Source organism: Trachurus japonicus, chromosome 15, assembly GCF_045865225.1.
Source record: "Trachurus japonicus isolate A0001 chromosome 15, Traja_1.0".
Lineage (NCBI taxonomy): Eukaryota > Metazoa > Chordata > Actinopteri > Carangiformes > Carangidae > Trachurus > Trachurus japonicus.
The window spans coordinates 300,385-314,731 of NC_140921.1; the positions used below are offsets into that span (position 1 = coordinate 300,385).

General features: G+C 45.6%; 2 protein-coding genes across 3 annotated transcripts in view; one reads left to right on the forward strand and one right to left on the reverse strand.

Annotated features, from left to right (window-relative positions):
* The window catches only part of LOC146972897 (LIM domain-binding protein 3-like), a 42,309-nt gene extending 29,877 nt beyond the window's left edge, over positions 1 to 12,432 (forward strand). For both annotated transcript variants that reach the window (XM_085799134.1, XM_085799135.1), the window contains 6 exons: positions 2,365 to 2,573; positions 4,297 to 4,816; positions 7,110 to 7,290; positions 8,013 to 8,133; positions 8,287 to 8,402; positions 10,726 to 12,432. In XM_085799134.1, the coding sequence (XP_085655260.1) occupies positions 2,365 to 2,573; positions 4,297 to 4,816; positions 7,110 to 7,290; positions 8,013 to 8,133; positions 8,287 to 8,402; positions 10,726 to 10,815 (1,237 nt within the window). In that variant the 3' untranslated portion in view covers positions 10,816 to 12,432. The remainder of the gene's footprint in view (positions 1 to 2,364; positions 2,574 to 4,296; positions 4,817 to 7,109; positions 7,291 to 8,012; positions 8,134 to 8,286; positions 8,403 to 10,725) is intronic.
* The window catches only part of yipf3 (Yip1 domain family, member 3), a 302,848-nt gene that overhangs the window by 220,482 nt on the left and 68,019 nt on the right, over positions 1 to 14,347 (reverse strand). The window lies entirely within an intron of this gene.

Genomic DNA, 14,347 nt, shown 5'->3' on the forward strand with positions numbered 1-14,347 from the left:
TAATGATGTAGGCCTACTGAGGAGCTGTCCTCCTCCTCCTCCTCCCTCTTCTTCCTCCTCTTCCTCCTCCTGCTCTTCCTCCCTCTTCTTCTTCCTCCTCTTCCTCCTCCTGCTCTTCCTCCCTCTTCTTCTTCCTCCTCTTCCTCCTCCTGCTCTTCCTTCCTCTTCCTCATCTTTCTCCTCCTCCTCTTCCTCCTCCTCCTCTTCCTCCCTCTTCTTCCTCCTCCTCCTGCTCTTCCTTCCTCTTCCTCATTTTTCTCCTCCTCCTCTTCCTCCTCTTTCTCCTGCTCCTCCTCTTCCTCCCTCTTCCACCCTCTTCTTCTTCCTCATCTTTCTCCTCCTCCTGTTCCTTCCTCTTCCTCCTCCTCTTCCTCCTTCTTCTTCTTTCTCTTTTCTCCTCTTCCTCCCTCTTCTTCTTCCTCCTTCCTCCTCCTCCTCCTCCTCCTCTTCCTCCTCCTCTTCCTCTCAGCGCGTCACCATCAGACACATGGTGACCTCAGCAGGTGCATGTTGTCATGGTGACCTGTGTTGTTGTCTCTACACCTGCAGCCTGAAGCGTCAGTCTGTCTCTGGCTACAGCCGCCAATCAGCCGCCGTCTCCAGGTACAAGCTCATTCCTGATTGGCTGAGCCAGCTCACACCTGATTGGCTGAGCCAGCTCACACCTGATTGGCTGAGCCAGCTCACACCTGATAGGCCTATTTCACGACTTCCGGGTTTAGGTACTTCCGGTTTCCGTTACAGGGTAAAACTACTTCCGGTCGCGGAAGCGCAATGGCTGAATCCAAAAATATGACAAATATAGACAAAAACAGCCGTACTTGCATTTCCATGAGTTTCTGAAAGAAAGACCTGAGAAAGAAGTGGGTTTTGGCTACTGCTAAAAAAAAACAAACAGCATAGACCAGCAGCATTTCCATGCTGGTTTTTCTAGCAGGGTAGGCTATACGAAGAGATGATGGAAAAGACTTTGTTTAGCTTTTAAACGGCAAAATATTAAAACTAAACCGTACACTGGTTTACAACCGTTACTGAATTACTGTATATCAATGTCAGTTCTCCAACAAAATCTTCTTGCTTCAAGGTTTTATTTGTCACTGTCCAAATGGAAGATTAGCGGCTAATCATTAGCCTACTGTAATAATGCCATACATAAAACATATTAAGCAGCAATATGTATTTAATCATCAAAGATGTTCACTCAAACCCACATTATTTGAAACAACCTTCAAACCACACACAGCCAGTACCACTACTAAGCATAAAGTCCGTAAGCTTAATGCTAACTAAGCATAACGTCCGCTAGCTTAATGCTAACGACGGGCTAACAAATTAGCATCGCTATCGCCGTTCAGCAGCAACTGACAGTGATAGCAGTAAAGCTGCTAAAAGTTTTAATATTAAATCCGCAGCCTGTTGTCAGTTTATCCAGATGTTGCCTGTTAGGAAATGTGCTTGTTGTGGGAGAAATGCAGAGGGAGCAGCGACCGGGGGCTAGTAGGCAGCGACCGGGGGCTAGCAGGCAGCGACCGGGGGCTAGCAGGCAGCGACCGGGGGCTAGCAGGCAGCGACCGGGGGCTAGCAGGCAGCGACCGGGGGCTAGCAGGCAGCGACCGGGGGCTAGTAGGCAGCGACCGGGGGCTAGCAGGCAGCGACCGGGGGCTAGCAGGCAGCGACCGGGGGCTAGCGGGCAGCGACCGGGGGCTAGCAGGCAGCGACCGGGGGCTAGCAGGCAGCGACCGGGGGCTAGTAGGCAGATGCTCGTAGCTACATCCAGGTAACTTTATCCACAGGTTTTTAGAGGTTTACCGCTGACTGGTTAAACTTTTTTTAGGAGATTAATGTTAGTCTCACTGATGAAATCTTCTGTGGCGGTCGTATTAGTTTGTTTGAATGAAAAGTGTGGCCACTCTGTCAGTCGCTCTAGCTGCAGCTGACCGGACCGGATGTAGATTTACCCTGTATGACCTCACTTCAGAATCTGGTGAAATAGGCCTATTGGCTGAGCCAGCGTGAAGCTTAACAGAGCTGGTTCATTGGTTCACTGCTACATAACGACCTCATCCCTTCATCGTCTGGGCAACGACTCAGTCATCGCACAGCTGCTACTGCTGCTGCTGCTGCTGTTGTTGTTTGTTGTTTGTTGTTGTTATAATTGTTGATGTTGTTTTGTCTGTTGTTGTTGTTGTTGTTTTGTCTTTTATTGTTGTTGAGCTAACCTCAGGCTGCTCTCATGTTCTTTACTTCTTTTATTAAACTCAAGTTGTGTATTTATTGTTGTTGTTATGTCATAAACTTGTCATGATGACATCACAGGACCTGACCAATGACAGAGCAGCTCTGTTTCCTCCCTCCCTTTTGCAGCCAGTACATTCAGCCACAGGCCCCGCCCCCCCAGCAGTATCAGCCTCAGGCCCCGCCCCCCCAGCAGTACCAGCCAATGCCGCAGCAGTACCACCACCAGCCCCCCACGCAGCAAGCCCCGCCCACCCAGCAGAGCTCCATCCAGATCCCGCTTGGCTCCGCCCCCCCGAAGGTGGTGAGCACCGCCTGCATCTACCCCTCCCAACCAGGTGAGAGCAGTAACCACGGAAACCACCTCTTCGTACAGTCATTGTATGAAAAAAAAAAAAGGTTGAACAAATTGCAACAGAATCAAACTCAACTGATTTTGTATCCTCAACATGTCCTGAGTGAGGGAAAAAAAGCCCAGAAGAATCCCATTAGGGGAAAGTTTAGAAAAACACAAAAATATATAGACCATTCATACGCCTATTAATTATTTTTCTCACGTATAGGGTCAAATTTTTAACCTTTAGATATCTCAATGTAAATAATTTACATTAACGGGCAGAGCTGGCGCACCGCTAATAGGCTAAGCTTAGCTCAAACGCTGGAAGTGTATGGGTAGTGTTAGCCTGCCTCCACCTAAAGTCTCTAATTAGCTTAGCTCAAACACTGGAAGTGTATAGGTAGCGTTAGCCTGCCTCCACCTAAAGTTGCTAATTAGCTTAGCTCAAACACTGGAAGTCAAAACGGAGGGTTCAAGCAAAGACGCTTTATTTTGGTTCAAGCTAGCTACATCGAGGGTAGGTTAGCTTCCTGTTTCAAAGTAAAAGCACAGATTCTATCCTCATGGTTTTCTTTTTTTTTTTTTTAAAGTATATTTTTCGGCTTTTTTGCCTTTATTTGATAGTGATGACAGTAGAGATAGACAGGAAATGGGGAGGCAGAGAGAGGGGGAATGACACGCAGGAAAGGTCTGCCCGACGCAGGATTCGAACCGGGGACGCCTGCGGCGAGGACTGTAGCCTCTACATGGGGCGGCCGCTCTACCCACTGCGCCACGCACCGCCCCTATCCTCATGGTTTTCTGTATACAGCAACGGGTGTTTTATTTTGTGAAAGTAACCGGAAGTGCGTTGGTCACAACAGCTAGCTTGAGTAGTGCCGAATTCGTCCCAACAAGATTGTAAACAGCTGGTATTTAGACAAATTAACGACACACTGCTGATCTAAACGGCTACTTTCTCACCTAAACATGTTTGAAATGTTGATAAAGTGAAATATTTACAGAGTTTAGAGCTAAAATGAAATCAGCTTCTGACTGCTGATTTCAGCTCGGGTAGGAGGCAGGCTAACACTACCCATACACTTCCAGTGTTTGAGCTAAGCTAATTAGAGACTTTAGGTGGAGGCAGGCTAACACTACCTATACACTTCCAGTGTTTGAGCTAAGCTAATTAGCGACTTTAGGTAGGAGGCAGGCTAACACTACCCATACACTTCCAGCGTTTGAGCTAAGCTAATTAGAGACTTTAGGTGGAGGCAGGCTAACACTACCCATACACTTCCAGTGTTTGAGCTAAGCTAATTAGTGACTTTAGGTGGAGGCAGGCTAACACTACCTATACATTTCCAGCGTTTGAGCTAAGCTAATTAGAGACTTTAGGTGGAGGCAGGCTAACACTACCTATACACTTCCAGCGTTTGAGCTAAGCTAATCTCTCTTGTTAGGCTACTACACGCACAGTCACAAGGATGGTGTCTATCTGCTGGTCATGGACTCGGGAGTGAGGCAAGACACGAAAAAAATTTTTTTGGCGTATCTCTTTAATTATTGAATGGGCTATATTTTGGTCTTTTTCCAAACTTTCCCCGAATGGGATTCTTCTGGGCTTTTTTTCCCTCACTCAGGACATGTTGCGGATACAAAATCAGTTGAGTTTGCTTCTGTTGCAAGTTGTTCAAGGTTGACCCCCCTCCTAACGGAACCGTCTCATTGGTCGCCTCCAGGTCCGGCTCCGCCTCCAGCTTCAGCCCCCCCCCATCCTCACCCTCACCCTCAGCCCCCCCACCCCCATTCCCATCCTCACCCTCAGCCCCCCCACCCCCATTCCCAGCCTCACCCCCAGCCCCCCCACCCCCATTCCCAGCCTCACCCCCAGCCTCACCCTCAGCCCCCCCACCCCCACTCCCATCCTCACCCCCAGCCCCCCCACCCCCAGGCCCCCTCCCCCGCTGGAGGCTCCTCTAACCGCCCCCCCTGGGTGACTGACACTAACTTTGCTGATAAGTTTGACCCCGGTAAGACCACCAGCTCTGTGAAGGTGCAGCCGCTGCCCCAGGCCGCCCCCCCTCCCCCTGCCTACATCCCCAACCCCTCCCCCGCTGCGCCGCCGGCCCCCAGCCCCGCCCCCGTCACCCCCAGCCCCGCCCCCTTCCCCCCGGTGGCGAGGGGCGTGGCCCAGAGGGCGGAGAGGTTTGCCGCCGGCAGCCGCACCCCCCTGTGTGGAGCCTGCAACAGCATCATCAGGTAACTCACCTGAGCCGATGACATCACACATCGTCAGCTCGTTTACATCACAGAGTAATTACATGTGTGTTCAGGACCTATAGACCCGTTTACAGCCTACGCCATCGTAAGAAGCTGCACGCGCAGTTTGGTAACGCAAGTTAGCTGCTATTTCACCTCAGCCACTGGTTTTCTACCCGGTTTACAGATGAAACCCTATACCGTATGTCTATAGGTGAAGACCTATACCGTATGTCTATAGATGAAGACCTATACCGTATGTCTACGGATGGAACCCTATACCGTATGTCTATAGATGAAGACCTATACCGTATGTCTATAGATGAAGACCTATACCGTATGTCTATAGATGAAGACCTGTACCGTATGTCTATAGATGAAGACCTATACCGTATGTCTACAGATGAAGACCTATACCGTATGTCTACAGATGAAGACCTGTACCGTATGTCTATAGATGAAGACTTGTACCGTATGTCTACGGATGGAACCCTATACTGTATGTCTGCGGATGAAGACTTATACCGTACGGATGAAGACCTATACCGTATGTCTATAGATGAAGACCTATACCGTATGTCTACAGATGAAGACCTATACCGTATGTCTACAGATGAAGACCTATACTGTATGTCTATAGATGAAGACTTGTACCGTATGTCTACGGATGGAACCCTATACCGTATGTCTGCGGATGAAGACTTATACCGTACGGATGAAGACCTATACCGTATGTCTATAGATGAAGACCTATACCGTATGTCTATAGATGAAGACTTATACCTTACGGATGAAGACCTATACCGTATGTCTACGGATGGAACCCTATACCGTATGTCTGCGGATGAAGACTTATACCGTATGTCTACAGATGAAGACCTATACCGTATGTCTATAGATGAAGACCTATACCGTATGTCTATAGATGAAGACCTATACCGTATGTCTATAGATGAAGACCTATACCGTATGTCTATAGATGAAGACCTATACCGTATGTCTATAGATGAAGACCTATACCGTATGTCTATAGATGAAGACCTATACCGTATGTCTATAGATGAAGACCTATACCGTATGTCTACGGATGAAGACCTATACCGTATGTCTATAGATGAAGACCTATACCGTATGTCTATAGATGAAGACCTATACCGTATGTCTACGGATGAAGACCTATACCGTATGTCTACGGATGAAGACCTATACCGTATGTCTACAGATGAAGACCTATACCGTATGTCTATAGATGAAGACCTATACCGTATGTCCATAGATGAAGACCTATACCGTATGTCTATAGATGAAGACCTATACCGTATGTCTACGGATGAAGACCTATACCGTATGTCTACAGATGAAGACCTATACCGTATGTCTACAGATGAAGACCTATACCGTATGTCCATAGATGAAGACCTATACCGTATGTCCATAGATGAAGACCTATACCGTATGTCTATAGATGAAGACCTATACCGTATGTCTACAGATGAAGACCTATACCGTATGTCTACAGATGAAGACCTATACCGTATGTCCATAGATGAAGACCTATACCGTATGTCTATAGATGAAGACCTATACCGTATGTCTACAGATGAAGACCTATACCGTATGTCTACAGATGAAGACCTATACCGTATGTCTACAGATGAAGACCTATACCGTATGTCCATAGATGAAGACCTATACCGTATGTCCATAGATGAAGACCTATACCGTATGTCCATAGATGAAGACCTATACCGTATGTCTATAGATGAAGACCTATACCGTATGTCTACGGATGAAGACCTATACCGTATGTCTATAGATGAAGACCTATACCATATGTCTATAGACCTATACCATATGTCTATAGACCTATACCATATGTCTATAGACCTATACCGTATGTCTATAGATAAAGACCTATAACGTATACGTCTACAGATGAAGACCTATACCGTATGTCTATAGATGAAGACCTATACCGTACGTCAACAGATGAAGACCTATACCGTATGTCTATAGATGAAGACCTATACCGTACGTCTACAGATGAAGACCTATACCGTATGTCTATAGATGAAGACCTGTACCGTATGTCTACAGATTAAACCCTATAACGTACGTCTATAGATGAAGACCTAACTTGACAAGCTGTTGTTCTCTGACATACTTCCGTTACCAGCGCAGCTCACGTTCGTCGTCATTGTTTACAAACAGTAAATGGGTCTATAGGTAACGCTGTGGTTGTTGTTGTCGTGGTGGTGGTTGTCGTGGTGATGGTTGTCATGGTGGTCTCCAGGGGCCCCTTCCTGGTGGCGCTGGGCCGCTCCTGGCACCCGGAGGAGTTCAACTGTCACTACTGTCACATGTCCCTGGCCGACGTGAGCTTCGTGGAGGAGCAGAACAACGTCTACTGTGAGAACTGCTACGAGGAGTTCTTCGCCCCGACCTGCGCCCGCTGCAACTCCAAGATCATGGGGGTGAGACACCTGTCCTACACCTGTCCTACACCTAATACCTGTCCAACACCTGTCCTACACCTGTCCTACACCTAATACCTGTCTAACACCTGTCCTACACTGGTCTCCTTGTCTAACACCTGTTCTACACCTGTCCTACACCTGTCTAACACCTGTCTAAGACCTGCCCACCTGTCTTAAAGGGATTGCACTCATGATCCTCCGTGGCCTCTCTGAGTTACAGGGGGTCTCGGCGTAGCAGTGCATGTCCATATGACGGTTGCTAATGGATACCAACTGTCTTCATAACAAAAAGACACACCATAAAACATCCAGATACCTCCATGCTGCTCGTATGTAATGTCTAACCAGCTATCCATGGTTACTTAACAAAAAGTCTCTTGAAATATCAAACAAAGAAGAGAACTATGGACACCCCCACGGCATGCGGGCCCCCCCCCGACTTTACGGCCCAGGACATTACATACGAGCAGCATGGAGGTATCTGGATGTTTTTTGGTGTGTCTTTTTGTTATGAAGACAGTTGGTATCCATTCACAACCGTCATATGGACATGCACTGCTACGCCGAGACCCCCTGTAACTCAGAGAAGCCACGGAGGACTCTGAAACTTCTCCCAGCCCTTAGTCCACATGAGGGGGAGGAGATAATGAGGGAAATATGAATTTTGGCTGAGCTATCCCTTTAACACCTGTCCTACACCTGTGTGTGATGTGTTACAGGAAGTGATGCACGCCCTGCGGCAGACGTGGCACACCACCTGCTTCGTCTGTGCAGCCTGTGGAAAAGGTTTTGGAAACAGTCTGTTCCACATGGAGGACGGAGAGCCGTACTGTGAGAAAGGTACAGCTGATCAATAACCGATCGATTACTGATCAATGACTGATCAATACCTGATCAATGACTCATCAATAACTGACCAATAACTGACCAATGACTGATCAATGACTGATCAATGACTGATCAATAACTGACCAATGACCGTCTTCCTCCCAGATTACATCGCTCTCTTCAGCACTAAGTGTCACGGCTGCGACTTCCCAGTTGAAGCTGGTGACAAGTTCATCGAAGCTCTGGGCCACACCTGGCACGACACCTGCTTCGTCTGCGCGGTAACTACCTGTCTACCTGTCTACCTGTCTCACTCTCTACCTGTCTACCTGTCTACCTGTCTACCTGTCTCACTCTCTACCTGTCTACCTGTCTCACTCTCTACCTGTCTACCTGTCTACCTGTCTACCTGTCTCACTCTCTACCTGTCTACCTGTCTCACTCTCTACCTGTCTACCTGTCTACCTGTCTACCTGTCTACCTGTCTACCTGTCTCACTCTCTACCTGTCTACCTGTCTCACTCTCTACCTGTCTACCTGTCTACCTGTCTACCTGTCTCACTCTCTACCTGTCTACCTGTCTACCTGTCCACCTGTCTACCTGTCTACCTGTCTACCTGTCTACCTGTCTCACTCTATACCTGTCTACCTGTCTCACTCTCTACCTGTCTACCTGTCTCACTCTCTACCTGTCTACCTGTCTCACTCTATACCTGTCTACCTGTCTCACTCTCTACCTGTCTACCTGTCTCACTCTCTACCTGTCTCAGTCTCTACCTGTCTACCTGTCTACCTGTCTCACTCTATACCTGTCTACCTGTCTCACTCTCTACCTGTCTACCTGTCTCACTCTATACCTGTCTACCTGTCTCACTCTCTACCTGTCTACCTGTCTCACTCTCTGTCTACCTGTCTCAGTCTCTACCTGTCTACCTGTCTCACTCTCTACCTGTCTACCTGTTTTACTCTCTGTCTACCTGTCTCACTCTCTACCTGTCTACCTGTCTAACTGTCTACCTGTCTAACTGTCTACCTGTCTCACTCTCTACCTGTCCACCTGTCTACCTGTCTAACTGTCTACCTGTCTCACTCTCTACCTGTCTACCTGTTTAACTGTCTACCTGTCTCACTCTCTACCTGTCTACCTGTCTCACTCTCTACCTGTCTACCTGTCTACCTGTCTCACTCTCTACCTGTCTACCTGTCCACCTGTCTACCTGTCTACCTGTCTACCTGTCTCACTCTCTACCTGTCTACCTGTCTCACTCTCTGTCTACCTGTCTCAGTCTCTACCTGTCTACCTGTCTCACTCTCTACCTGTCTACCTGTTTTACTCTCTGTCTACCTGTCTCACTCTCTACCTGTCTACCTGTCTAACTGTCTACCTGTCTAACTGTCTACCTGTCTCACTCTCTACCTGTCCACCTGTCTACCTGTCTACCTGTCTAACTGTCTACCTGTCTCACTCTCTACCTGTCTACCTGTCTACCTGTCTACCTGTCTCACTCTCTACCTGTCTACCTGTCTACCTGTCCACCTGTCTACCTGTCTACCTGTCTCACTCTATACCTGTCCACCTGTCTACCTGTCTACCTGTCTCACTCTCTACCTGTCTACCTGTCTACCTGTCTACCTGTCCACCTGTCTACCTGTCTACCTGTCTCACTCTCTACTAGGGTTGTGAATAACCGGTGCGACCGGATATTCGGTTTAACAGGTGAGAGATTGGGCTGTGTCGGTAGCAGCCTCCTGAATCGATAAATGAGCCATGAAGTCCTAGATGAATCGGTTGTAGAGTCATGGATCGGTTATCGCTGCTATGGGCCAGAGTGCCTAGCCGTTAGCCGTTAGCCGTTAGCCGTTAGCGTCATGGATCGGTTATCGCTGTGGGCTAGACAGTGCCTAGCCGTTAGCCGTTAGCGGTTAGCCGTTAGCCGTTAGCGGTGTCTGTAATAACTCATAAATCAATCAACGGGCCACGTAAAAACTATTTTTTTCAGCGAATATCTTAATTACAACACGTTTCATTGATAAACAAACGTAATACGTAGCGGTCTTGTTGCTAAGGTAACCCCGCTGCCAACCGGTTCTTAGCTAACCCTTAGCTCGGTGGAAAAGGGCTAATTACAAAAACATTCTCACAGAAATTGGTCCATGTCAAAAAATAAATACATTGACATGTGATTTTGTTGTGATTCTTTTTTTTTTCTTTCTTTTTTTTTTGCCAGTGCTTTAAAGCAACAATGCTTGGGGATATGTGGTCTTATATATTTGAAAAGAAAATATTGTACTGTAGCCTACTGTAAGATAGTCACTTTCATAGAATTCTTTATTTTATAAAATATCTACAACAGATATTAACCGTAGAATCGAATCGTCCTACACCGAATCGAATCGGATCGAATCGGTCTGTAATAAAAGGAGATCGTTTTTGAATCGAATCGTAATCTGTGTATCTAGATTCATATCGAATCGTTTATCACAGAGAGATGTGCAACCCTACTGTCTAACCTACCTGTCTCACCTTTCTCTACCTGTCTCACTGTCTCACTCTCTACCTGTCCACCTGCCTACCTGTCTCACTGTCTACCTGTCTCTCTGCAGGTGTGCCATGTGAACCTGGAGGGTCAACCTTTCTACTCCAAGAAAGACAAACCTCTGTGCAAGAAGCACGCTCACGCCATCAACGTGTAGCCCCGCCCACTTCCTGTGGCTCTGCTGCCCCGCCCACTTCCTGTGGCTCTGCTGCCCCGCCCACTTCCTGTGGCTCTGCTGCCCCGCCCACTTTTACAGATGTGTGTGTGTGTGTGTGTGTGTGTGTGAACGCTTCACTTTGTGTGTGTGTGAATATTAATGAGTTTAATGCTTCAGAAACGAGGTCGTGACCTTTCACCCACCCACTGACATCACACTGACATCACACTGACACACTTTATTATTGACGAGTCAGTGAAAATACTAATATCAATTAAATAATATGATCAGAACAAAGATTCTCTTCACATTTTCTTTTCTTAAAGTCCCAGTCTGTAACTTATTTGTCTTTTTCTGATCAAAAATCAAACCTGTCTTTCATGAATCCGTATTTGACTGAAGGTGAATCACAGCTGCATCCAGATGAAAGCTTTCTGGTTCCTTAGAATGAGTTGTTACAAGTCGTTACAAACACAGAAGTGGGCGACGCACCGAACCGAGGCGGCCATGTTGCATCGTGACCGTAGGTAACCACGGAAACGGCCTGTTAAAACCGTCACCACTGTGTAGTGTGAGGCAGGACGGAGGCACCGGTGTTGCATTCAGGTGCAGTCAGGCAGACGGCCGTCGACTCGGCAAACCAACCGGATGTCATTTTACTAAAACAATACCACATCACCATGACAACATGTTGTCAGACCACTTGTTTACATAGACGCTTGTTTATCCTGTTATCCTGTTGTCTGTCTGACGTCTGCCCCATTTCACCTGAATGCAACATCAAGAATACGTTCAGATATGCAGCCGCACCGCTAGATGGAGGGAATTCCTACGTACTGGGGCTTTAAGAGATAAACTAGACATGAAATTATTATTATTCACTTATAGAATAAATAAATAAATAAATAAATGAATAAATATATCAGTGCTTTTTTAGATTCATGCAGTTATAATTGATAAGAAACAGGAAATGACTCCGGTGGCGCTCTCGACACTCCATACTCTCTCCATGCTCTCGTCAGACCTCGGTCATGTGACTGGACAGAGAAACGTGTGAGGAACGAAGCCTCATGTGAACGGAGGGTCAGTGAACGCCACACGGACACGGAGGAGGAGCTGCAGACAGATGAACATGTGTCTGTGTGTGATGATGATGAGGTTTATTTAACGTTAGTTTTCAGCGAGGCGGCGGTCTCGTCTCGTCTCGTTGAGTCACGGTAGATTTGAGTGTTTTGTATTTACGACTGAAGGAGCTTCGACTGTTTGTCTCAGTGTGACGGATCAATCAGACTTCAGTTTGGTGCCTTATAGTTCTGACCGGCACACACACACACACATACACACACATACAGTATACACACACTCATACACACATATACACACATACACACACACACATATATACATGCACACACACACATACACACACCCTAACCCTGATGTGTGTGTGCGGGTGTACAATTTTTACTTGGACATTTTCTACAGTTTGAGTGTTTTCTGAAGTCTGAGTGTTGATGAGTCATTCGGCCTGAAGCAGGAAGTCACTTCTCATTTACAGCTGTTCAACTATGTTTGTGCTGCAGTTTAAATAAATGTCACTGCAAACACTTGAAAACATTTTTTTGTCTGTGAATGAAACGTTATTATTAAACTTTTAAACAATAATTATCAGAAATGATAATGATATATATGGAATAAAACACACAAAGACGCACATCTGTACAGAAGACGTTTAACCTGTGAACAATGTAGGTGGAGACCGGGGGCAGTTGCAACACTTTTTTACATTTTTCCCAGTTACTCAGAGACTATTTGGACTCGGCTCACCAAACTTTTATAGATTAAACATACATTTGTCAGCTAATTAGTCATGTCATTTAAAGATGGTTACATAAGACACATCAATCACAATGTTCATTTGAATGGAAGAATCCAGACGTTGCAACTGACCCCAAACGTGGGGACGGTTGCAACACGGATCAGGGACGGTTGCAACATATTAAACATACATTACATTTCACTAATTAACTTTTGATTTTTGTCTCAATAAGTTAAGTATTCCTAAAATATGCATTGTCTTACAATAATACTGTAGTATTATTTAGTTATTTAGTAATATTTATCAGAGAACAGTTGGAGTTTTGTTTTGCATAGAACATAGGCCTTGAGTCAATGTGCAGAGGTTAACAGTGGTAATAAAACTCAATAGCTCAGTGTGAGACAAGAAGAATGGAACTATTTGCAATAGCCTACAAGAAACTTTTATAAACATGTACTCTACTTTTGGATGATTTATTCACTGTATGACATCAAATAAATTTACTTTTCTCTAATTTTCAAAGGAAAATATATGTGGCTACGTCTGTCCCATAGAATAAGATACAACTACAAATTGCATATTTCATTATAGGAAGTTATCTGGAGAATTATTTTGAAATCTCAGTCTCTCATGGTTTAATATAAAGGCTGTTCTGTTCATCATGAGGGAAAAAAATAGATATATTGTGCCCATTTTAAGCTAAAAATGTTTCATTTTATACATTTGCGTTTGCATAGTGCTTCCATATTCAAATGGAAGTTGTTGCAACCGTCCCCACCCTGTCAGCCATGACAAAACATCATGTACTAGCTAGACACAATGACACTGACACATCTAACCAGGTCATTTGATAGTCAACTAAACAGTGATTCAAACTAGGTAGGTTTGGATTCATTCATACAAAACATCAGGACAGTTTGACAAAAATACAGCTCATGAAAAAAGCTACTTTCATCCCCTTAAAACAACTTTGTCTCAGTACAAGAAGCAGGAGCAGATGCTGAATATGTCTTTTCTATTATTGGTGGGTCGAGGGTCTAACTGTGAATGTGCAGTGTGAGTGTCATCACTCTAGCATGTTTCTGATTGGAGGAATAAGGCTTGTTGCAACCGTCCCCTGTTGCAACTGTCCCCAGTCTCCCCTATTTACATGTGCTGACAAAAGTAGATACTCAGTTAAAGGTGCAGTGTGTAAAATGAGGGGAAAACAGTGACATCTAGCATTCATATTATGTTATTTATCTATTAAATAATTCTATTCTTTATTCATGAACGTGAAACTCTTGAAACGAGCTCTCTGGTTGGCTGGATTTTCCATTCTGTACGAACATGGCGGTGCAAGATGGCCACACTCTCTCTTTCTTTTTTGCCTTTATTTGATAAATCAGTGGAGATAGACAGGAAAGGGGGAGGCAGTGAGAGGGGGAATGACATGCAGGAAAGGGCCGCCCGACGCGGGAGGATTCAAACCGGGGCCGTCTGCAGTGAGGACTGTATAGCCTCGCACTGCCCCACCCTTGCTAAATGTAGTGTATATAAAAGAAGAATTATAAGGCTATGAAAACCAAACAGATTTTATTTTATAGCGATTATACACTTATACAAATATATTCACTGGTAGTAGCCTATATTCAGATTTTACCAATAAACATTGACTATATTTAAAAGATTTTCTATATTTAAAACTGTATATTTAAAAGTGTATAATTAAAT